Source organism: Lynx canadensis, chromosome E2 (assembly GCF_007474595.2).
Source record: "Lynx canadensis isolate LIC74 chromosome E2, mLynCan4.pri.v2, whole genome shotgun sequence".
Taxonomy (NCBI): Eukaryota; Metazoa; Chordata; class Mammalia; order Carnivora; family Felidae; genus Lynx; species Lynx canadensis.
Window position 1 is genome coordinate 36,635,412 of NC_044317.1, and position 25,466 is coordinate 36,660,877.

General features: G+C 47.9%; 1 protein-coding gene across 1 annotated transcript in view; it reads right to left on the reverse strand.

Annotated features, from left to right (window-relative positions):
- Window positions 1–868: 868 nt before the first annotated feature.
- GPT2 (glutamic--pyruvic transaminase 2) overlaps window positions 869–25,466 on the reverse strand; it is a 33,839-nt gene continuing 9,241 nt past the window's right edge. The window contains 10 exon segments of the mRNA XM_030298212.1: window positions 869–3,413; window positions 4,908–5,020; window positions 6,104–6,133; window positions 6,135–6,260; window positions 7,733–7,907; window positions 11,102–11,238; window positions 13,354–13,433; window positions 17,273–17,516; window positions 19,665–19,798; window positions 24,390–24,498. Coding sequence (XP_030154072.1) covers window positions 3,323–3,413; window positions 4,908–5,020; window positions 6,104–6,133; window positions 6,135–6,260; window positions 7,733–7,907; window positions 11,102–11,238; window positions 13,354–13,433; window positions 17,273–17,516; window positions 19,665–19,798; window positions 24,390–24,498 — 1,239 coding nt within the window. The 3' untranslated portion in view covers window positions 869–3,322.

Genomic DNA, 25,466 nt, shown 5'->3' on the forward strand with positions numbered 1-25,466 from the left:
AAAGGTAGCCAATCAAAGTCCTTCCTTGGAATTTTTCAACGTGGAGCTGGACAAGACAGGCTTTGCATTTAACAAAGTGAACAGGAAGGAGAACCTAAGCCAGCTTCCCTCCAGGACTTCAATAAATTCCTCTTTCCTACTTCAGGCTATTCTGAGTAGGTTTCCATTTCTTCCAACTGAAAGAATCCTACTTTTTTCCATTTTCCAATTCTTTTATGTTTATTTAAATAGATAAATAAGGGGGTGAGGGGCAGAGAGGGAGCGAGAGAATCCCAAGCAGGCTCCATACTCTCAGCTTGGGACCCGATCCCACGAACTGGGAGATCATGACCTGAGCTGAAACTAAGAGTCGGATGCTCAACTGACTCAGCCACCCTGAGCCACCCAGGCACCCCTCCAATTCTTTTTTAATAAAAACATAGAAATTTTAGTTTTGAGTGAAAATAGTTTTGAATTCAAAACCACACATCAAAACTGATGTAGACCTGGAAAGCCTAGGGAAAAGGAATGAAATCCCTTGTATCAATGACTCCTTTCCTCCACTGACCTTGCTGTGCTTCTCGAGCTTCTCCTGACCACTGTGAAGAGGATGTTCATTCTGATTCCACCAGACAGCCAAGGTCTGTATTCATTTTAACAACATCCCATTTCAAGAATCTATGTTTTCCTACCTCAAGCAACAAAAAGCAGCTCAGGGTCCTGAGGATTGACACCTAAAAGGAAACGGAAGCTGAGAAATTGTGAGAGAAGTTTGTAGTATTTGAGGAAATGTTCATTCTAGTGCTAGGACCATTAAATTACAAAGAGTGAAGATGTATAATTAGTGATATCTGTTTGACTTTAACTACAAGGAAAGTTAAACACCATCACCATTTTGGACATGTATTTTATTGTTTAGAAATTTCCAGCAGAGCTATCATTAAGTACCTTTGTCAGGAGATGCCTATGAGAATCTAAATTGGGAAACAGGGACAGGCAGGCCTGTCAGCTCTTCCTGCAAAATCACACAACACTGGGACAGCAACATGCTGGGCCTCAGGGTACGAGGTGATCAACCACCAGAGGTACAGGTCTGGCATTCCTCATGTGTGGACCTAGATGAACAACAAAAAACTTTGCAGGTGTAGATTTAAGTGCGACCCCAAATGACAAATGACTTTCTCTGGCGGTTACCCAAACAAGATGCCAGAATAAAGTCTGTAAAAAATCAAATCTATCATGATCAGCAATCCTACCCTGAATGAAGTTAACCTCCTAAACCAGCTGACCTATTACATTTTTATTTTAAAAGCAACCAAGTGCATACAGCATCTTTTAAAAATCATGTAAACGTTGCAAAGTTTTTATGTTATTTATAATCTGAAGAGATTTATAAAAACTACTAGACTCGTTAAGACTACAATACTAACCCCCTCATCCCCTCATGAAAAAAGCAATTGTTACAAAAATATAAAAAATAGACTAGCTTCTACTATGTAACCTCTCCACCAGAAACCTCACAACTCTGGGACACATTCTGGTTGATGTGCCATCCAACAAGCACAAGTCAATTTTCTCAATTTGTAAGGAAGGAAAAGTTCCCAAACATTCCCTTTGTTACTGTAGATTGTGGCTACTTTCTTCACAGGAACTGTAATGTTAGCAAGTAGGGGCGGTCTGTAGTGTTCTATCATATTCCCCTGCACGGGCCCAAGCGTGGAAATTACAGCATAGGAGGCTGCCTTCAAAGTTCACTTCTCTTCATTTTTGTCTCTCCAGCTCCTTTGATTCCAATTTGGGACTTGCTGGGCCCCCAGCTCTATAGCTGGCCTTGGCTTCCCTCACTGCCCACTGGGAAGGCCAATGGTAGGAAGGGTCTCTTAATGAAGGGGCTCTCAGATAAGCCTGCTGCTCCCATGGCATCCACTTGTTTTCAAAGTGTGGGTCAGGCCCTGACCCAGGTTTGCTAATGCCAGGGAAGCAGCAGGCCTGGTGGAGGATATCCCCTGGCTGGAGACATGACTGATGCTACAGCACAGTCTGCAGAGTCTGGGAGGGGAGCCAGCAGCAAACGTGAGGCAAAACGCTTGGCATTAAGTTAAAATACTTTTATAAACTTCGAATCCAATTACATGTACTCGCCCACAGCAGCCAAGCTACCAGGCACTTTGACCAGTTATCAGCTAGGAAATGGACTGAATTTGATTTGAAACAACAGACACTACAGGAGGGGATTGTTTGGGGGAGGGGGAGGGGGCTTGATTGGTCAAGTCCTTGAGGATGCCCCTCCCTCATTTGTGGACATCTTCAGTGTTTCCTTGTCCCTGCTGTCACCAACAGAGGGCGATGTGTGGAAATCAAGCCCTTGGTAGAAAACAGCTATTGGCTAAGGGCAGGATGGATCCACACATCAGAAGGCAGAATGCCTCCATGCGACTGGGACAGGCTGTACCCTGTGTCCCTGAAGTCCAGGGAGACCTCCCAGATGGGGGTCCCAACCTAAGCATGCTTAAGGGAACGTTTCACCCCCAAAGCCCTCATTACCTGTTACCTCATTACCAATTACCTGTTGCAGAGTCCTCACTACCTGATGTGCGCTCCCAAGTGGAGACCTGGTTCAACTTGGAGCCTGGCTTGCACCCACTCTTCCCCTGCAGAACGCTTTGACTTGGCCATTGCCCCCACTACCTGTCACAACCTAGCCTGGCATCTAGTCCAACCCACATGTGACTGCTTTCACCATTCTTGTCTGAGAGATAGGCTGTCTGCCTACAAGCCAGAATGGTGGGCCCTCTCTGAGCCTCTAGTGGACTTCCAGGCTCTCCTGTTTGAAGAAGTAGATTTTCACACCACTAATGGTTTTATTTCACAGATCACGGTGGTGAGTTTAGGATTTCCACTTCTTGCCATGGTTATCATACATTTCCCAGCACCTTCTTGTTTCTTCAGATCTGAAACATGTCACCCAACATACATACCCTGGTTGTTTTAAACCCCAAATAGCCTCTCCAATAGCACAATAATGGATTCAGAGAACACCGGCCACATGTGCTGAGCAAGTCCCCTCTACTTTGGTTGCTTAAAAAAACAAAAAACAAACAAACAAACAAACAAAAACAGGGCTTCTGAGATATCCCCAATTCACATTTGCTCAGAAGAGAAGTGCTCCCAACATCAAGGCACAAAGAAAGAAGTCTCTTGGGGCAAAATGACAACAAAAGCCACCAGTGGCCTTTGTGAGGCCTGAGGCAGAGTCGCTGGGGAAGGCAAGTTCAGTCTGGTGTGGGCGGGCCATCAGGAGGAAGGCCTGACAACTGGGTCTCCCTTTGGGCCCGAGCAATCCTCATGCGTACTTCTCCAGAAACTTTATGTGAAAGTCCTTCACCTTCTGTAGAACTGTTTTCAGCTTCTCCACCGGAGGGAGGATGGTCATTCTGTCAGGAAAGAAGATAGCATCAGCCTGGACATAAGTTGTTTTGGAAAAGGGGAGAGGAATGAACCTGGCAGCTCCCTCCTTCAGTTGCAGTTGTGACAATGTGGGCAAACAGTGTGGGAGGCGGAAGGCTTGTCTTGTCCACTGTGATAACACCAGCCCCTGGACAAAACCTGGAACTTGTTGACTTGTTGAACCACCTCCTGCCCGAATTTGTACATTTACTTTTAACTCAAGTAACATGTATGACCAAAAGCAGTAAGATGCCAGCAGCATTTAATCTCACTAACACGTCCACCCATTATCACAGAAGGCCCATGCAACATTCTGACCTGTGTATACAACTTCCTCTAGAGCATGACTTGGTGTTTCCTGCAGATACAGAGCAAGATGTTCTTCCTGGTAGGTGGGCCTTTTAAAATTTCTCTTTTGGGGTGCCTGGGTGGCTCAGTAGGTTAGCATCTGACTCTGATTTTGGCTCAGGTTAGTGAATTCAAGCCCCATATTGGGCTCTGTGCTGACAGTGTGGAGCCTGCTTGGGATTCTCTTGTCTCCCTCTCTCTGCTCCTCCCCTGCTTGCTCTCTCTCTCTCTCTCAAAAAAAAAAAAAAAAAAATCTCTCTTACAGTGAGAACCTCAGTTTACAAACTCTCCCTCCAAAAGAATGCCCAAGTTGCCATAGTAACTAATACTTCCTCTAACACCGTTGGTTTGCTTCACCACCTTAAAGTCAGCCCTCTCGATTTAACCTTTTTTTGAATGAGCCATGAACTGCCAAGGTGGACCTCACTAGGGTAGAAAGGCCAACCAGACACGTTTGTCCATCCAGGGCACACTGCCCACAACCTGAGTCAGGACTTGGCTCCAGGTGCTAACTAAGCTCATGACATTTCTTTTTTTAGCATCTGCTGCAGGAGCCATCTGAGAGCACCAAGCGTGGAGAAGATGCTGTTCTGTTAGAAACTGGCTCAGTGGGGAAACCTGGGCTGAGCTGCTCCAGCCTGCTCTGCTCCTGGGGTTGCCATCCACACAGAGGCAGAGTTGGCACACCCTGTGAAATGTGTCATAGTAAGTGAAACCAATTCCATTGTTTAGATGTGGCGTCTCTGCAGACTTTTGGATAAGCTACTGAGCACCTGGGTACTGCAAGCTGCTATCATGGAGTTGGAAAAGGACATGGAAATAAAGAAGAAAACACCCCACTGGGGACACTTCGGATAGTATGTGACAGATGGAGGCAATGGAGGGGGGGACAGAGTGGTCAAGGAGATGACCTTGGAATCTACCCATAGTTTTCCTTAATCCCCAGACCCAGGTCTTGGCTTAGCTCTGCAACAGGACAGAATGGGAGTGGGCAGGGCGGGTGGTTTGCCACAGTGAGTTTGGGGCTGCACACACCTCAGTGTCTGAAGCCAGCCTGTGTTCTATGATAACACAGGTTGTCTTTTCCAAGACAAACTTGGGACCAGTCCCCTGGCACAGAGAGGCAGCAGTACCTGAAGTGGTAGGTGCCTTCCCTCTGCCCGAAGCCGCTGCCAGGTACAACACAGATGCCAGTCTCCTCAAGGAGCTTCATGCAGTAGAACATGTCGGGGGCCATTTTATGGGCCTGTGGGAGCAGGGCAGGACTGAGAGTTCATTTACGGCTTTGCACTGCACAAACACACCACTGAACACTCAAAGTCAAATACAATGGAAACGGTAGGTTCTTTCCCGTGACAGGGCTCATCCACCCTCCCTGCAAGGACCAGGGTGGGACACTGGAAACTGCTAGAAGCTGGGGCCTGCGGGCTACTTGAGGATGGCCATGGGCTGTGGTACTTCGCTCTCTGCCCAGGACTGAGAGTCTCTTTCCTTTGTGCCCCACAGCCAGGCAGTATCTCCACAAGCTTTGATGGTGGTCCCCTATATATATGCCAAGCTGCATAACCTCTGACAACATGGACCTGAGGTCTGTGCCCAGGGGGACTTTTAGGGAACAGCAGCTTGGGGGCTGTGTTCATAGTGCTTCTTGCACCTTGGTTTTTACAACCTGGGGTACCTGTTAAATGGCTTCTCGGGCACCAGGGATTCTGACTCAGCAGGTCTGAGTGAGTGGGGGAGGGCCCAGATTCTGAATGTTTAACAAGGTATTGAGGAGGTTTAAGGGACACAAGGACAACACTTTCAGAAACACTGCTCTGGCTTCTGATCCTTAAAGTAGGCAGATGTCTATGGCACGGCCTGAAAACTTGTTGCAAACACGAATCTCGGCCCTTCACAGACTTCCTGAACCATCACTGGCATTTTAACAAGGTCCCTAGGTGATTTGTGTTGACATTCAAGGACTGAGAAGTGCTGCTCTAGGGCAGTCCACTGACGCAGAAGAGACGGCTGTCACTGCTTCCCCAGCGTGGGTTCAGTTTTAAATGCATCATGTCACGCTTGGGCACCTGCCTTCAGAACACTGGAGGTAACAGAGCCAGATCAGCACCACTCGCTAGGGCTGACCTCATCTCTGCCCCTTCACCACAGCATGCTGCAGGGCTGGGCCTCCGGGGCCCATCATCTTTATGCTATAAGCACCATCTGGCCGAGGGGTCCGAAAAATTCCGAGCCTCCAGAACCAGCACTTTTGCTTCCCAAGGCAAGAGCCAACCCCAACCCAGCAATTCCAAGCGAATCCAGTGAGCCCCGGCCCAGCACCCCAAACCTGAGCTGCTTCCACGGCTTTGCTGGGGATGGAAGATCCGAGGAAAGGCATACATAGCTCCCTGCAAGGGGTTGCAGTGAATTCCTGGGACTTGGTTAAACAGGTCTTCTGTCAGCTTAGCCTTTTTGGCCAGATTACCCAGGACAGACTCTTTCTCCTGATGAGACACAGAAAACAAGAGTCAGCACCTCTGGGCATCATGGAATGGCTCTAGCTACTGGAAACTGTCCCTTCAACACGGGGGCGGGGGGAATGGGGTGGCCTGGTAAAAAGCGAGCCTGTGTGTGCAGGAACACAGCAAATCAAGGAGGTGGGTGACACATTCCTCTGCAGGAACTTCTCTGGGTGCTCAGCCCAAAAGGCTATTGTGGGCCCTGAGGCCCATAAGTGCAGGGAGTTCTGGGAAAAAGGTAGGTCCTGGGTAACTTGTGTCATGGCTTCTATTCTCTTACCAGGAGGGAGGTTATTTCTCAAAATGAGGAAAACCTCGTCCCTGCCCAGCGGTCTGAGTGGACCTGCCCTGGATAGAGAGCCCTAGAACATGCTTCTAGAGATGGCCCAACCACTTCATTTTGGGGGCCACCTTTCAATCCATGTGGTATGCATAGGGATGTGACTCAGGCAAAGCAAATCACTGGCTGGCTCAGAGGTGCACATGTGTCAGTCCAGGACTTCTGCAAGTACTGTTGGAACAGGGATGGAAGCTGTGGCCTGATAATGAAGAAACATGGTCTACACACACAGTGGAATATTACTCAGCCTTCCAAAGGAAGCCCAGTCTAACACATGCTACAACACAGATGTACCTTGAGGACATTATGCTGAGTGAAATAACCAGTCACAAAGACAAATACTGTATGGTTCCACTTAGATGAAGTACCTAGAGTCGTCATGTTCATAGAGACAGAAAGTAGAACAGAGGTTAGTCACCAGGGGCTGGGGGGGGGGGGTGGACAGGAGAAATGGGGAGTTAGTGTTTAACAGGTATAGAGTTTCAGTTTGGGATGAGGAAAAGGTTCTGGAGATCGATGGTAGTGATGGGTGCACAACAATGTGAGTGTGTTTTATGTTCAGAGAAAATGATTAAATGGTAAATTTATGTTCTGTGTATTTTACCACAATTAAAAAAAAAATGTGACCCTAGAATGGCTGGGAACTGACTGTTGGTTACATGCCCCATAAATTCCTTTGTGTGTAGACTAGTTAAAGTCGGGTTTTTGTCACTTGCAATGAATGGAAAGGGTCTAACTGGATTACTTTGAGCTGTGAGAACATCTGGTGGGCCAAAGGCAGGCCTATGGTCTAGAACCAATGCCCACGCCCATCCTTTTCTCCTTCTTAGTTTAGTAACAGAATCCTCCAGGGATGCCTGCCCATCTATGGTGCTCACAGGGGATGAAGGGGTAGGGGTCCCCCACCCACATGCATGGACAGTCCTCCACTTCAGAACACAGCCTAACTACATTTTCACACTGAACCTCATGGGGTGGTTTAGGCATCAAGAGGAACCACGAGCACCCATCAGAGGTGTGGAGAGAGGCTGGCCATGGTGATCCTGAATACACCATGAATACCCATGACCCTTGTTGTGACAGGGATGCAGATGGGCTACAGAACACAGCAACTCACCCTGTGGAACAGCTCAAAGGACTCCTCTCCAGGCACTGGGGGGTTCACAACGATGTCCATGGCAGCCTGCCCGGACACTGGCGGGCACAGTCGCACAGAGAGCAGCTTCACCAGCTGGCCTTTGATCTCAGGGTGCAGGTTGATCACCTCCATGTAGCCTCCTCGGTAGCCACACCTGCAGGTTGAAGATGGGGAGAGGACCCACCAGTCACAGAGAGGCCTCAACTAAATGCAATCCGGTCAGCCAGAATGTTCTGTAATCATCCCCATTCCTAATGCTGAGTGGTCAGATGTGGCCAAGTTCTTCCCAATGGAAGGTGAACGGAAGTGACACGAGCAAATTCCACATCACTTCCTTACAAGAAAAAAGTATGCTCTCTTCTTTTTCCTTCTTTTCCCCCATTTCCTGAGAAATGAGACACTGGAGCAGCAGCCTCAGTGTCAGAGATGGATGCCACATGTTGATATGGCAGAGCCGTCCTACCAGCCTAGTCCTTGAATGACCTCGTGGAGCACAGCCTGTCCTGGACTTCCCCTACCTTTGGTCTGTTATGTCAAAGAGAGATCCACTTGTTTTAGCCACTATATTTTTGGGCCTCTTTGTTAAAGCCACTTAGCCTGAGTCCTAACTAATACACTAGCCCTGTTCTAAGGGGCACATGATTCAAGCCTGCACAGGCTCCAGGGGTAGGTACCTGATTCACTGGAGCTTATGAACATAGTCTGAGGACTTTTGCTGGAACTTTCTGCTTTCTGAAAACAAAGCTAACCTACAGGAGAGCAGAGCTGAGAAAGACAATGAGACAAAGCAAGAAATCAGGGACAGAGTCCTACTGACATCTTTAAGATTCCTAGACTTTTTACTGATAATTAATTTTTTTAAAAAAACCTCTTTGGTGAAAGTCAGTTCAAGTTTAGTTTCCATTACTTATCACCCCTAGGATCCTGATATAGATATTTGATATAGACTAAAATCACAGGAAAGTAAGATGAAATCTGCAATGAGTTAAAAAAAAAAAAAAAAAAAAACAACACAAAAACTTTCGAACCTGAATCTGCCCCAGCAGTCACACTTTCTGGAGCTGTACCTCCTTCCCTGGACTGTGATAGATAACGTTCAGACTAAGACTGCAGAAATGCAGACTCCCTGAGGTGGGTACCTAGTCTTACCTTCCTCTGTATACTCCACACCCTCAACCTCAGAAGACCTGACACAGTGAAACACTCAATAAAATGCCACTGGAATTAGGCTGCAGAACTGAACTGGCAAAGGCCAGTTCCCATCTCATCTCTTGACTGGACTTTCCAAGGCAAGAAGATAAATTCTAGTATTGCAGAAAGGTTTCCCATAACAAAGGCTGAAAGAAACAACTTTCTGCTTAATCCTCTGCTGATGAGCAGAAAACCAAGTTGAGAAGAGCAGTCTAATCCCAGGTAATCAGGATCTGAAGACTACAGGTCATAACTCAGGATACCAACATCCAGCAGACTGTTAAAAACAATAATCAATAACACAGATGGAGACACGACTAAGTATGTGATAAAAACACCTGAGTTTGAAAAAAGACTTAATAGAGAACAGACTTGTTTAGGAAAGAGCTACATAGCACACAAAGTCTAGCAGAGATAAAGCACTGCTATTGGTATAGACCAGAAAGACCAGCATAAATTAACCCCTGCCTACATCAAATAAAGCCAGCTGGGTAATCATCCCCATGATGCAGCTCCATCGACCTGGCCAAAATATTCCTCCAAGCTTCATGGTTCCATCGGCCTTCAGCTTAACAAGGGAGAACCTGACAGCTGGTGCATAAAAGAACCCCCACAAAGTTGGTGGATGAATGCCCTTAGCTGTAAACTCACTAGTCTTTCCTTCTCATTCTCTTCTGCAGGTTCCTCCTCTTCTCCCCCAGCTTCTGAGCAGTGAGGGCCTAAACCAGTCCCTGGTCTACCTAGGGTCTACCTCGCTCCTTGTGAGATGTCCAGGTTCAGAGATCTAACAACTCATTCACTGAACCTCCCAAACTTAAATCAGCTGGCTATCAGCCCTGAGCTGGGGACTCACACATCCATCTCCATCTGGACATGCAATGAGCATTTGCAAATTCAACACGTCAAAAACCCAACTCCCAATCTTTCCCCCAAACCTACTTCACCCACAGCCTTCCTCATCCATTGATGGCTAGCTACTTCATCCTTCCTGTTGTTTGAATAAAAAGCCTGGGAATCATTCTTGATTCCTCTGTCTCACAATCATCTTCTCCATCAAGCCACTCCTGTCCACTCTACCTTCAAATATATCCAGGATTCAGCGTCTTCTCCCCATCTCGATCCTGGCCCACGGTCATATATATACCTTGCCTGGCTATAACAGCCTCTTGACTAGTCTCTGTTCCTGCCCTCACCGGACAGCAACCAGACAGTGTCCAGTAAAACTTAAGTCAGGTGAGTTCATGCCTCTGCTATAATCCTCCAACAGATCCCATCTCACTCTGAGTAAAAGTAAAAAATAACCTAAGTAGCCCAGATGATCTGGTCTCTTATGACTTCTTTGGCCTCCATGTCTGCTACTTTCCCCCTCACTTACTCTTTTCCAGTTTCCTTGCTACTCCTTGAATATTCCAGGCATGCCTCAGGGCCTTCACACATGCTATTCTCTCATCTTAGAAAGTTCCTCCCTCAGATACCTGCATAGCTCCCTCTTCCTCCTCAATGACTCTACCCCCACCACCCGCATTCCCATTTCTTCTCTATTTTTGTCCACTTGACACATGATTTTATTCATTTGTCTACTGCCTCTCTCTTCACTAGAACATAAGCTGTTAGGGCAGGGACTGCTGTGGTTTGCTCACTGCTGTATCCTCAGTGCCGAAATCAGTATTGGACTCAGAGCAGGTCATCAAAAAGTATTAGCTGAATGAACAAATACAGGATTGAAGTGGACTCTCTGGCCCCAGTGCTAGGGTGAGGTACACATACAGCTTGGCCCTGACGCCATCTGTCCACTCAACCTGCCTTCTCCGGCCCCTCAGATTTCAGTCAATGTTGGAGCAACAGTAACCGGGCTGGCAGAAAACACTAGTGTTGGAAGCTGCTGTAGGTCCTGCTTTCATTTGCATTGTTTATTGCAGTCAGATTTCTTTCAAGCATGACCTTATTTTATATGAGCCTCTGCACAAGGCTGTCCTGCTGTCCTCACATCACAGGGCTTCCCCTTGGGGAGATGTGGCCTGTCTCCTGATTCTAAGGTCAGCAGAGGCCATAGATAAAGGCGGCCTTCTCTGTCCAGGTTGAGTGTGGGGCAGGGCAGAGGGGATCTGGTATGGGGCAGGCCCAGAGGCAGTGGGAGGAAGGTGGGGGCCAACATACTCGCCCATGTAGCCCTTGGAGGTAGAGTGGAAGGAGGCGAGCTCCACGTTGCTGGAGTACTCAGGCCCCATCTCATAAAGCACCTTCTTAAAGGAGTGGAATTTGCAGTCCGGAGAGTACACATTGTCCTGGTACACCTGGGGGAACAGGGACACAGGGACAGTCACCCATATTCCCCAAGAGGCCTGAGCCCATGTAGGAAGGGCACAGGTGCTCAGGGTCAACCTGCAGTCAGGCTGTGTGCTACAAAGCCCATTCCAGGAATAAGGCAGATGTGCCCAAAGGAACCTTGTAGAACACGCAAGGAGAAAAGCTTTGAGTTGTATGCCCACTTGATTTCTCCCATTCACCCACACTCACCTCCACCCAACTTTCAGATCTCCTTTCTACCTCATCTGACCAGTGACAATGTCAGGACTCCTACTTGCCCAAGCAAGTTTCCTCCCTGAATGTTTACTTCTTTCCATAAGATTAATAATGAAAGCAGTTCAGGGGCAACTCTGTGGCTCAGTCGGTGAAGCATCTGACTGGCTCAGGTCATGATCTTACTGTTCAGAAGTTCGAGCCCCATGTCAGGCTCTGTGCTGACAGCTCAGAACCTGGAGACTGCTTCAGATTCTGTGTCTCCCTCTCTCTGCCCCTCCCCTGCGCGCGCGCGCTCTCTCTCTCTCTCTCTCTCTCTCAAAAATAAAAATTTAAAAAGTTTAAAAAAAATAATTGAAGCAGTTCATGGAGCTATCCTCTGACCTCCATACTTGAAGAGCTGAACGTGTTGCTCTCCTGGCTTTTTACGACACCAACCCCCTTTGGAACTACTGTTTTTCTATTCATTTCACTGCCAGCTTTCCCACTAGACTGTAGACATGAATGGCACCCACACATGCTTTGTTTTTCCCTGTCCACATAGTCCACACTCAGCAGGCAAGCACCTTCCTCTGCCCTTGGAGATGAACTTCCTTATGCCCTCCTCTTCCTGGACCTCAAGGGGAGGAGTTTAGTGCACGAAGTCACTCAGCTGCCCCTTCTCTCCTTTAGAAATGAAGATTTTTAACACCTGACACAAATATAACCCTGTATGTTAACTCTACTGGAATTTAAAAAAGAGAGAGAGAAAGGAAGATTTTTAGCCCATCTACTAATCATGGCAAAAATTTAGTGGGTAAGTTATGTGTGTGTGTGGGGGGGGGGGGTGCTAATGAGCAAAGAAACGAAACCAGGGTGCTAGAAGCTACCACTAACCAGAATCGTGCAGAAATGAAGAAGTGAAATAGAATCTGACAGGCCTTGAGTTTCTTCCTTGCAAAGCAAGAAAAAAATGGGGAGCCTTGGCTCCAGAACTGGGGTTCAAGGAGTGGCAACCATGAAATTAATTAAAATTTCCCCACCTCCCTTCACAGGCTGCAGTGAGGACTAAATGAGATGGTAGATATGGAAGCACAGGAGGCATAGGAACACAGCATTATGTCCACCCAGCATCCACTCTCCCTTCCTGAGAGTCCCCTGATTTCCCCTCGGGGAACACTGCTCCCTGCTCTTAGGGAAGACAGCTTGCCCCTTGTATGGGGCCTGGTCAATGTGCATATTGCAACCATCAGCCACAGTGATTGGTTCAGCAGTGGGTGTGTGACCCAAGCTGTGTGATTCAGGCTCAACTCTGAGACTTTTGCTAGAATCACCAGGAAGAAATTCTCTTTCTAGGCTAGGAAGATAGCAATGTTGTGAGGCCTAAGTGGAAGGACAGTGAATCTGAGGGATATGGTTTGTGTCCCTGAACTTAGCCCCACACCTTTACCCCACTGTTGTTTTTCAAGTTTATTTATTCTGAGAGAGAGAGAGAGCATGACCAGGCAGGAAGGTGCGGTGGCAGAGGGGGAGGGAAAGAATCCAAAGCAGGCTCCACTATCAGCATAAAGCCCAATGCAGGGGTCTATCTCACAAACCCTGAGATCATGACCTGAGCCAAAATCAAGAGTCACATGCTTAACCTACTGAGCCACCCAGATGCCCCTCTTTTAAAGTTTAAAGTGGTTTGGGTTAACTTTCTGAAATTTATAATCAAGAATCCAACCGAATAGAGGGATGATTTAGGTCACAGTTTCACAGGTTGTTAACATCCTCCTCCTTGGTTAGAATCACTCCTCCAACACCTAGAAATTTCCCTGTGGTACAGAACAGTCAGGCCTGGCTCCCTCCCCCTGGAAGAGAAAGCTCAGCCTCACTCCTCACGGAGGAGAGAGGTGGGCAACTCTTACCTCATCAGCCATAAGAAAGAGCTTCTCTTCCCAGGCAAAGTGAATCACATCTTCTATGCACTTTCTGCTTTGGACCTGACCTAAAAAAATCCCCAACAAAACCAGAATGCAGTTTGTAATGCTGTTTAAATTGTCCCTAGGACAAGAATCCCACCCAGAATCACTCAGGTGTCCTGTGTTCCTGCATGACCCTTAGGGACCACCCTAGTTGCTGTGCCTAATAGGGTGTAGTCAACCTCTAGGGACTCCCAAGTCTCAGCCCCATCTGTCTGACTCACTTATGCCAGGTATGTGGAGGGAGAAGTGTTTCACACTCAACTTTCTTGTTATTCTTATGAGAGGTGTGTGTGGGTGGGTGGTGGGGTATGTTTGTGTTGGAGGATAGTGTCTTAAGGAGCAGGAAGGGGTTAAATCAATCATCTCTGAGCCCCCCTTACCACACACCAACAGCAACCAATGAAGAGAATCACACTGGCTGATGGACAGTTACCACAACTTCCCAGAGAGGCACACACAAGTTCCATGAGGCAGGGACATGGTCTGTATGGCTCATCGGGTATCCTCAAAGCCCATACTCAGCAGGTGCTCGGTAAATATTTGCAAAGTAAGCACAAAATGAACAAGCCTGTGTGCCAGCTCTGGTGTCTCCTGTTCGTGGCCATGTGGGAGTTATGTATGTATCACTGATGATGATGGAGAACACTCAGCAGTCTTCCCTTTTAAGGTCTACCCTTGAGCACTTGACTCAACACAAACAGTGGAAATAATCAGCACCCGTTTAACAGAAATGAGCACAAATAGCAAAATATTACTCTACCAGTTCACCACAAATGCCATGGGCTTAGATGGGGAAGAAACAAATGCAGCAAGATGGAAATGGAAACTTTCCCCAGTGTTTCCTGAGACCTGCTATGGGTATGGCACTGGGGGTATCAGCGGTGCTCACATACCTTCCGGAAAAACACCCAGAATCCCAGTAAGTCAGAATACTTACTGACTTAGTAAAGAAACAGCATTTTTAAAGACGTATATGTATGTGTCTCTATGCATATCACATATAGTTATATGTGTACATATACGTATGTGTATATGTATGCACAGGTACTATTTATATACATAGAATACGTTACCTTTTTGTTAAAAATAAAAATACCTATAGTCTTCTCTGTGTGAAAATATCAAGGACATGTATGGAAAAAAATAGATATATCTTATAAGAGCACAGTATGATTCAGCCAGGATCTTGGCTTTGAACTATCTAAGCAATGAACCAATTATTTTACTAAAGCTCAATTCCTTTGTGAAAGGTCCAGCTTTTTCTTGCCAAGCAAGCACCAAACCAGGCTTCCTCTGAAGTTCAGGGTTCTGGGATTCTGGAAAGGAGATAGCCCGGGGTTCTACAAGGAACGAACTACTCTTCCCACTGACAGCCAGGTGCTGGCTCCCCAGGGGGCTGACTCTGCCTGCAAACCCTACTGGGCTTGCCCTTCCATGCCTCTGATCCCACAAACTATCCTGTTAGAATGCAAGCAAAGATTTGAGCAGCAAGAATATCAAAACCATGTGCATATAATGCCAAGGAGAGTGCAAAAAGGAAGTAAACAAGGACCAGGGCCTCAGAAAGCCTGCAGCTCAATAGAGGGAACAGACACACTATATGTAAATAATTCCACTGATGTGTGCAACGCAACCCTGAGGATAAGGACAGAGCTTATTTCTCTCCAGTGTCTGGGAGTCACTCAGAACATGCCTCTAAGCCAATGGGTGGACAAATACATACAGTGTTGTAGAAGGGACAGTCATAAATGGCTTTAGAGGGCCAAGGCACAGCTGTGCCCAGCAGGGGGAGATATGAGACCACCTCATAGAAGAGATGGCTTTGACACAGAAGGCTGGAGAGGGGTCTTCCAAGTGCCTCTCACCAGAGGCCAGGCCAAAGGAAATTTCCCACAACCCAAAGAGAAAATCTGTTGCTTTGTTTGCCCAGTGTCCTTCCCTCCTTTGAGTGACAGAGCTCAGCTATTCTATGGGGAACTGCTTCTCTTTGCACTCCAGCAGGGCCAAGGGACACAGACCTGGCCACAGTCTTGGTGATTTGACTGGTGCAGGAATGGGCAGATGACCTAAGCTGGGCCAAAGAGAGTCTGGCCTGGAATTTTTGTTAAAACTATGGGTGAGGCTCTCTGCTGAGGTTGCTCAGCTGGTGGGCCATGGCTGGAGCTGCTGAAGGTCACACCAAGGACAGATCCTTCCTGAGAAGGACTCCAACTGAGACCTGGGAAATGGACCGAGGTTCCTATGACAATGATGCTGATTCAGGTGTGCTCCTTCACCCCTGGACTTTACAGTTCTATGACCCAATTGCAATCTTGAGCTGGGTTTCCATCTTAGAACCCAGAGGCCTGGTTTAATATCCCAGTCCATTTTGACACCTTTCAGCCCAAGTGGTCAGAGTGTGGTCCAGACAAGATATATGGCCATCACAGGGAGTTTCTATTTTTCATCCCCGATCTTCCAAGAGCTCACCAATTTTCACACATTTCAGACCCCAGAAAGCAACACCAGCCTCTGCCCACTTACAGTTATTCTAAAAATTACTCATATTAATATACACTCCCATGATCCCTTTACCTAAAATAGTAAAGTCTCTGATGCAATTATTTCTTCCCAGAGAACCAGGTGAAAAGATATGCATAAACACCTGGCCTTAAAAGTTACCAACCCTCTAATATAAACTAGGTATACAGAGTATTTCCCAAGATGTAGGAACTGTTACTTCAAGTTGGGACCAGCAGCAACAGCATCACCTGGGAGCTCATTAGAAATACAAACTCTCATGCCCCAACTTAGCCTAATTACATCAGAATCTCTTGGAGCGGGGTCCAGCAGTTTGCTTTTTAACAAGCTTAAGTCTGAGAACCACTGTCCTAACGTGGTGGTTCTCATCATCAGCTGTGGGGAATATTGATGCCTGGGCCCGATCACCAGAGATTCTGGGATGCAGCCATGACTTTGGCATTTTTAAAAGCTCCTTTTGTGATTCTAATGTGCAACCAGGATTGAGAACCCAGCTGTAGTCATTTTCCTATTGCATTAGAGCTAGAATCTGCATTCCTACCCCCAGGGAGCTGATGTAAATAAATGAGTGTTACAGCCAGGCGCACCCATTTTCTGCACTCAGGAATTCAAGTGGTGCTTTCAGCTGATTGAAGCATCATTTAATGTTCCAAAGAAGCAGATTCCACAATCAACTCCAACGAGTTTTGGCCCTGACCCAATTTATCTCAACAAAGGAGGAAAGAGGAGCCCTTGTTCTCAGCATCCAAATAGCACTGGGGGCAAATGAAGCCAGCAGCCCAGAAAGATCCAAACATGCAGGGCTGGACTTTTTTTGTTTTTTTTAAAGAAAAATATGCAAAATTAGGCGTGCTTTTCAACTTCTGGAAACAGGTTTTTTCAGTTTGTTTGCTTTTGTTTTTAATATGGCATTTCCTTTCCAGGTCTCAAAGTACACAGTAACGCTGTGTTAAAGAAAAAAACGCACACACCAGCATTCTGAAAACTGGTTCAGAAAAACAACTAGGAGTAAAGGTAAAATGAGGCCTATGATTAATGGTGATGGGTTGTAAGTAACCTCAAGGAGATTCTTTGCAAATGTAAGAATGGGAGAAAGAAAAACAAACCCAAAAAACTGGTCTTAATAATAATGCAACCCTGTCCAAAAAATATGCCCGCATTTGCTCATCTCCTAAGGTGGCCTGTGGCAGATTTTATGGCTTTATGTTAACAAATCTGGAACTAGATTGGGAAAGGGGAGCAAAGAGAACGTCACATTATTTAACTCTTTCGTGTCCAGACCTGTAGTACACCGGCTGCCCTGCCCCTACTCCCCAATAAAGTGGCGAAGCGAAGCACAGACCTGTGGGGTTCCCGGGGTTGATGATGCACAGCACCTTGGGGTCACAATGGTCTTTGGCCTCCTGCACAGCCCGCCGGAGCTCATTCACATTTAGGGCCCAGCAGTTCTCCTCATCCAGGTAATAGTTCACCTGGATGGCATCGAGCTCAGAAATGACGGCCGAGTAGAGGGGGTACTGTGGGATGGGGATCATGACGCCGGTCCGTGACTTGCCGCCCCCGGAGACCAGGATCTTCAGGATTGTCTGCAATAGAGAAGCCATGTCTTCCAAGAATACTGCCACCCTGCACCCTTTGGGGACTGCCAGGCAGATACTCCGGGAGGCCCCACCTCTAGCCTTTCACCAGCCACCCTGCTGCCTGCCTGCAGTGCAGCCCACATGAGCCCCTTGGCTTCCCTGAGCCTCACTTTCTCCATGTGTAAAATGAGGTCTGCTATGAGGAATAAGCAAAATGAAATGCTTTAACGTTCTCAGCACAGTAGTTAAAAGACTCAATGCTTCTACTTTTTAAAGAGGTCTTCTAAAGCAGTGGTCTACAAACTGGCCGTCTCGGAATAATATTCTGACCTCAGCCCTTAAGCTCATTCCGTCTGTCCTGGTGGGGATGGGCAGTGGAAATCTGTCTTGTTAGTAACTACCATTGTCCAAGGTTGGACAGACGCCTGAACAAGGAAAGGATTGTCAAACTGGGAGAAAATACCCATCTACTATCAGCAGGTGGTGCTTCAACCTGGTTGTCTCCACAGCTGTGTGGGCTCAAGGTTTGCAGGACTCCTGAGAAACCAGGTCATGTGAGTCCTGTGGGCTACTGGTGGACATGGCAGTAGTTCATAAGAAACCCTCTTCTGTCAGAGCCCCCACCTTACACACAGGCTCAGTTCCTTGCTGCAAGAACGCCACCAAATTAAGAAGCTCAACAACTTGATTCTTTTCCCTAAATCTTGAAGACACCTCCCTCCCCTGCTCCAGGACCTCTGCGTGTATGTGGGTTTCTCTGGGAATTACAAGGGGCTCTGACAACAGAACACAACGGAATATGCTACGGTTGAAGACCTGAGCCTCAACACTCGAATCCCAAATTCCACAAGAGGCTGACTTAAAGCCTGCAGACCACTTAACATTACTGGGCCTGTTTCCTCACGGTCTCCAGTAAGAGTTTAAAGCATCTGAAAGCTTTTGGGAAAGGATGAAAGCACTCAGTAAACATTAGAAACAAGAGCCTTGGAGGTCAAAAGACAAAGATAACCATTTAAAAGAAAGATCAGCACAAAAAAAAAAAAAAAAAAAAAAAAAAAAGAAAGATCAGCACATACTCCCTGAGGAGGGAAAATAAGTGAATTGAAGGCGCCTAGCACTGATTAGGCACAGGAAGAGGCATACTACATGGGAATGGACCACAGGTCCCGCAGACCCAGGACTTCAGGCCCCTTCTAAGCACACTTTAATACCAGCCCCTCTTCACTCCATCCACAGCTGACCCGCAGCCCAAGTCACCTCTTCCCCCTCCTAGTCCTCCTCATCCCAATCATGCCCCTTTCCCTGCCAAAGTTAAAACTTAACACAAATCTAATTATCTCCATGTCCTTACATCACTCCCCTCACCTTCAAATCCTTCAATGGACATTGTTATTAGGACAATGACCTAAATCCTCACATGGCCACAAAAGCCCTATAGGACTCGGGCTCCAGTTGCCTCCCTAGCCCATTTCTGAAAACTGGCCCTTGCTACAGGTGCTCATTCACTTCATCTCTCCATTTCCAAACACAAAGCCTCCTTCCAGCTCACAGCCTCTGCACATGTTGACCTTCTGTCCCAAACACACCCTGACCCCTGCCTCCCCTGTTCACACCTACATATCCTCCAGATCTCTGCTCAGCCATCCTTGTAGAAACACTTCTGCCCCCTGACAGCCACCCCGGCCACCTGCTGCCCCTCCTGTAGCATTTTGTCCTGTTCACTCAGAAGAGAAACTGAAAGCGTGTGATGAGACATTTATTTGATATGAAGGCTAGTCTGATCCAACACGAGTATGTAAACAGAGGCCAAACGTGTTTGGTTGCCACCATCTCCCCAGCACCTGGTACAGTGCTTGGCAGAGAAGGAACACCAGTATGTACTAAGTGAGAGAAAGGCCAATGCACCCTTGATTGCCCATGGCTCTTCTCCAGCTGGATCTGCAGGTGTGCACTCTGGAGGGAAACCAAGGCTGCAGGAATATCCAGCTTCAAGATGACTGAATGGGGTAAGGACAGCAGGATGGGGGACACAGCAGGAACCAGAGGGTAGCCAACCCCTCCCTCCCAGGCCCATCCCCCTGCTGGTAGGCTCACACGCTTGGCCCTAGCATGCAAGGCTATTCTTCACATGGGTGAACATTAGATAACACATACAGAAATGCCGTCACTGGCACCAGTGGTCAGGTAAATGTTGTCTGGGTCTGCAGGCACACCACCATCTCTCCTGGTAATGTAGGCAGCCACATCTTCACGGATGCAATTGACGCCCTGGCTAGCACTGTAAGAGCCTGCAAGACAGCAAACAAGACAGTGACTAGAGAGGCATGGTAACTGGTGCTATGGAGTCAGTGAAATCTATATAATTAGCTAGGGTGGGGTTGGGAAGGTCTTGGAAGGGACCCAACTCCCACTACTCTAGGCTGTGGAATGGTGGCAAGCTGCTAAATCACCTATCCGGGCTTCATCCACCCACCCTCTCATCCAACCATCCACCTGCCATCCATCCATCTGCATATTTGTTCATCTACCTCCCCCCCATTCATCCACTCAGTATTCACTGAGAACCCATTATATGTCAAGCATTATTCTAGGCCCTGGCTTCCAATCAGTTAAATGTGCCCATACCTGTTTTATCCACCCTTGTGGGATTTATATACATTCTACAATAGTATAAATCATTACAGCTGGGCTTGCTATGTCTTTATCACCTCTGCCTACACACAGTTCCACAGAACCTGGAAGAATGGGTCAACCCAAAATGGCACCAGCTGCCAGCCCCAGGAGTCCAGAGCCCTGATCGGTACTAACCACAGATCCCTGGGGCTGCTGGGCATGACTCCCCTACCCCCACCCATGTCAACAATATCCTTAGGCTATCATTTGGATTAAAATCCAGACTACCATTTACATTTAGTTCAAAAACAGGCAAAACTAATTTCTGGTGCTGGAAGGTAGAAGAACAGTGGTGACCACTCTGGTGGGGGGGGGGGGGGTGGTGGTATGACTGCCAAGGGGGCACAAAGGAGCCTTCTGCAGCACTGGAAATGTTCAATGTCTTGATCTGGGTGGGGGTTACACAGGTGTGTACATGTGCAAAAACTATTTGAGCTGTACATTAATATTTATGCATTTTACTATAGGTTTGCTATACTTCAAATAAAGAGTTTGTTGGGTTTTTCTGTTGTTTTTTTTTTTTTTTAGGTCAAGCCACTATGTTTTTAGAATGAATTTGGAAATAGGTAGCTGCACATGCACAAGATCTGGTAGGAGTCTCAAAATGGTGAGCTGAACTCTCTGGGGAAGAGAAGAGGAGGCTAGGGGTCAGAGGTGGGAGGCAGAGTTTTCATTCTATATCCTTTGATACCATTTACATTTTATACCACATTTAAAAAGAACCAGCCTATTCCTTCTAAGTCTACTGCAAAACCACCACCAGGAGGCAGGATGGGGCTTCTTTGGGCCTCAGTGGATATGAGTCCAGGCCCTGCACCCTGGAGGGTCTGCTGAAGAAGGCCAGGCAGGCTCTGCCTCAGCCTCTGTGTGAAACTGGCTCACACTTCCCCTCTGACAAGCTATAAAATGGAGGGGGAAAAGAGGGGAGGCTGGGCCAATTCTCTAAAGTTCACAAGGCAAACATTAACATGTATCAAATCTGGGTGGTAGGTATAAAGTCTTTTGTTACATTACTTTGGGTATTCTGTTGCATTTGAAATATTTTGTAAATTAAAGCAGTGGGGAAGTACAAATGCTGGTGTTAGAGAATTCTCCCTCTACTGAGTGACTTACTTATTGCTGAACTCCCATCCTCAGAAACTTGCTAGGGCTCCCTATTTTCCTAAGCCTTCTCTCAATGCTCTCTTCACTCCATGGGCCATTCACCATGGGATAAAGTCTCCCCTTCCTTCTTGCCTCTAGTTCATCCACTTCCTTGAATTCCCAGGCCTTCTGCCATCCGCAAATGCCCTGTTCCAGTAGGCCATGACCTTCCAACCCTTTTCCTTTAACTTTTCTGTTATGCTCCAAACCACACTAGTCCTTCAAAGCTCTAATCTAGTCTCTCTCCAGGGGGCCTGTCATAAAGATACTGCCCCACCCCCAGCCTCTCTCCTGACCTGCAATTTCTCCAGTTATTTACGAAGCCCTGCCTCCCCATCTTGAATATAAGTTCCCTGAGGGCAGGGGCCGGATTCTTCTGTGCATCTCTGCTACAGCACCTATCACCCTGCCTGGTCTACCCCAGCTTGGGACCCACTGCCCTCAGGCTGATGGCAACCTGCCTCCCATGGCCTACAAACTGGCACCATCACCACTACCAAACTTCCCAGCCCCATCACATACCGCCCCATCCAGACCTCTTCACTTGATCACCCAGTTCTTAAACCTCAGGGCCTTTGCACACACCATTTCTTCTGATGCATTGCAGGTTCTCTATTACTCACCCTCCACATGAATTTGAGAGGTATTTTCTCCTTAAACCCTCCCTGAACATTAGAATCCCTTGTTAAAGCCCTATAACTCTCTGCTCTTTCTCCAAGAACTCATGAAAACTAGAACATTTTTTTGTTGTCAATTCTTTTTAATGTTTGTTTCTCCCAAATTTGACAGTGATCTTTGTGAGCATGGAAATTCCATTCACCTGGTTCACCAGTGTCCCTCAACGCCTAGAGCGTGCTCAGGGAGGACTAGATAAGGGCTAGATTCCACCTTAATCCTACCTAAGATCCAAGATACAACTTGAGAGCGGAATTACTTGTCAAACAGATAATAAAGGAAACTCTAGTAAGAAGTAATTTTAAAGGGCATGATAAAAACATATCTGGGTGAGCTTTAAGACCTTGTATGTGTATTTAATAATCCCCACTTGGGTCAGGGTAGCCCTGGGTACTGACATTTTCTATTTCCTTTACCCTTATGGGCAGGCAGGTTGTTAGGCTGCCCAAGGCTTAGGTGACAGAGCACCACCCCCTGATGATACTGCCCTGCCCTCAGCAATGGACAGGAACTGGTAGCAACCTCCAGGGACAGGGCTTCTCCATACCTGACAAGGGGGGTTAGCACATATCTCAACCTTCTTCACAAGCCTAGGAGATGAGTACAAAGTATTTCCTAGTTCAAGGATGAGGAGAGGGGCTCAGAGAGCACCTACCTCACCTATCCTCATAAGGTCCTCAGAAAAAACTCAGTGCAGGTCCCCAAAACCCCAGAGGCCAACTTTCTTCTTGCTACAATACCCCAAGAGGAGACTCACAGGAACATGGCTTCTCAAACTCCTTTCCATAGCCTGGCTGACAGAGTTGCAAAACTTGATGAAGTTTCCTACATGAAACAAAGAACTCCTCCCCCTTCCCCAGACATTCCCACCAGACACACAGAAGGCAAACACTCCCTCCTCCTCTCTCTCCTTGCAGCTTCCAAGAGTCTTAGGCCCATGGCCAAGGGGTCTTTGAGAAGCGCCTTTGTACTCTGGGCTGGGCAGAGGGTGCAGAAGGAAAAGAGCTTGGAGGCCGGGCCTCTGGGCTTATTGGGCAGCTCTCTACCAGCTTGTGGTTTAGGCCTTGCCACACAAGGTGCTGGCCCACACCCTACCCAGGCTGATGGGCAGGAAGCAAGGGGCAGCTGGCCCCTTCCTGAGAAGGACACCATTAAGGACAGTGACCAGGGCACCTAGGTGGCTCAGTCAGTTAACCGTCTGACTTCGGCTCAGGTCATGATCTCATGGTTCATGAGTTTGAGTCCTGCATTAGGTCTCTGTGCTAATAGCTCAAAGCCTGGAGCCTGCTTCAGATTCTGTGTCTCCCTCTCTCTGCCCCTCCCCACCCTCTCAAAAATAAATAAACATTTAAAAAAAAAAAAAAAGGACAGTAACAGACTTGGACAGAGGGCTGGTGGGGTAACCACGGCAAGGAAAGCAAGCATAGGGCTCTCAATAAAGGGAAAGAGCAGAAAAAGGGAGGGGAGAGGCAGGGAGATGGCAGAGAGGCCAAAGGTAGCTGACCCTCTGCTGAACAAGCCATAAGAATCCTTCTTCCACATTCTAGAATATTTAGGCACGTGTCCTAAAAAAGCTCTAAGAACAACTGTTTTTCCTGTAGTGAGGAAAGCTGGATCTCCTGTGTAGGTGCTGGGCAAAGGAATGGGGCAAAAACAGAACAAAGAACATAAGATGAGAACAAAGAGCCAGAGGGCCAGAGGCTGGAAATCCATCTCAGCAGCAAAGGGAGAGAGAATATCATTTTCACATGTACAGGGGCCAACTTCTGGGGCCTCCCTCCATGGAGCCCTCTGGTGCCTGGTGTGCCCCCTCAATAAGGAGGCAAATGGCTGGACATGGGCTTCCGGCAGAGAGGACCAGAGGCTGGGGTGGCGGAAGCACAGCCAGAAGGAAGGAAGTCACCAAACAGGGGTCACAGGCATCTCACAGTACTTCCCTTCCCCCGTAACTGACTGCCACTTGCTGGATGCTGGGCAGGGGCCACAGACAGGCAAGAAGGCTAGACAAAGCCACACACTGCACCCAACTGCCTGTCAGTGAGGCCAGTCACTGGGTTAAACTCTCTCCTCTGACAGAGGACAGCTCAGCTATCCAAGCTGGCTCCCAGGTATAACACCAAAACCCAGGCAAATGTAGGCTCTTGTACCTGATGTGCCCCGACTTACCAAAGAGGGCACTGACCTCACTGCCTAGCTAACAGGAGGTTAGCAGAGCACAGACAAGAAGAGGAACACTATTTTTCCCTTTACTCTGCAGGTCACCATCCCATGCACATTCACACACTCACTCACATGAATAACTCTCCATTCAGGGTCAGGGCCCAAGCCCACGCTCAGAGCACACTTTCATTTCACACCCTCTGGGACCTGGCCAGTTGGGGGCCTCACCCAGGCTGTTTCCGCCACAAGCCTGTAGGAGTCTCCGGGCTCGTTTCTTAGCATCTTCTGGGAAGCTGGGGCTGTCCAACAGGTTTGGGTAGGTACAGAGTGCCATCACCTGGGGGAAAAGAGGCATGGCTGGGCTCCCAGCACCCCCCCACCCCCACCCCAGAGCCCCAGGAGGGGTACGAAGATGACAACTCAGGGATGTGTGGCAGATGTGCTCCACAAGGGTTCCAGCTGGCAGGAGCTTGGGGGCGGGTGGGGGAGGAGCACACTGGGCTCTCATGCTGAAAGGTGGGGTACATCAGGACCTGGGCTTGGGGCCCATACGGGGTCTTCCAGAAGAGGATCCATCGGACAGAATGAGCCTGTTACTCAGTCCCTGGCACCAACTCTTCCAAAGAGGACAGTAGTCCACACACCAGGGGGCTCCTGAGAAGGGCGAGAACTGAGCAAGCAGGTAAGCCCCAACTGACAGGAACATAGACCTCTTCCTAACTCACAGACTGACTGGCCCTGATCTCCGTGCCCCAGGCCCCCTCCCCCTTTCTCACCATCATCCCCTTTCCTGGCCAGAATTGAAAGCCGGTCAGCTTTCTCATCTCTATAACAGAGAAAATCACCCTAACTTCACAAATTAAGAGGATTAATCAAGGAAATGTTTGCAAAAGTGCTGGTAAACCCCAGCTCACTGGGCAAGTCTAAGCTGGCAGCTTAGGAACTGTGCCAGGACCACTAAGGGGAGGAGGGTGCTTATAGCTCTGACCCCAGCTGGGAGACTTCAGGTAGGTGCTGGCTTCTTGGAGCCTCATTCTTCTTCATTTGTACAAGGGCAGTGACCCAGCCCTCCTCCCAGGGGCACTTGTGAAGAAGAAAGGAGATGCGTGAAGGCTGCAGGAGGCCAGCATCAGGTAGGAGAGGCTGGGCTTGCCAAGGCAGAGCAGGATTTGGGAGCATGTCAGCCAGACAGAAAGGTTGAGGCAACAGGAGCCTCTTCATGCCCAGAGTCCCAGACATGTGTGGGGAACATCTTTTGCCTCTCCCCTTCAAAGCTGCATGATTCCAGGACAACCAGGGCCCCCC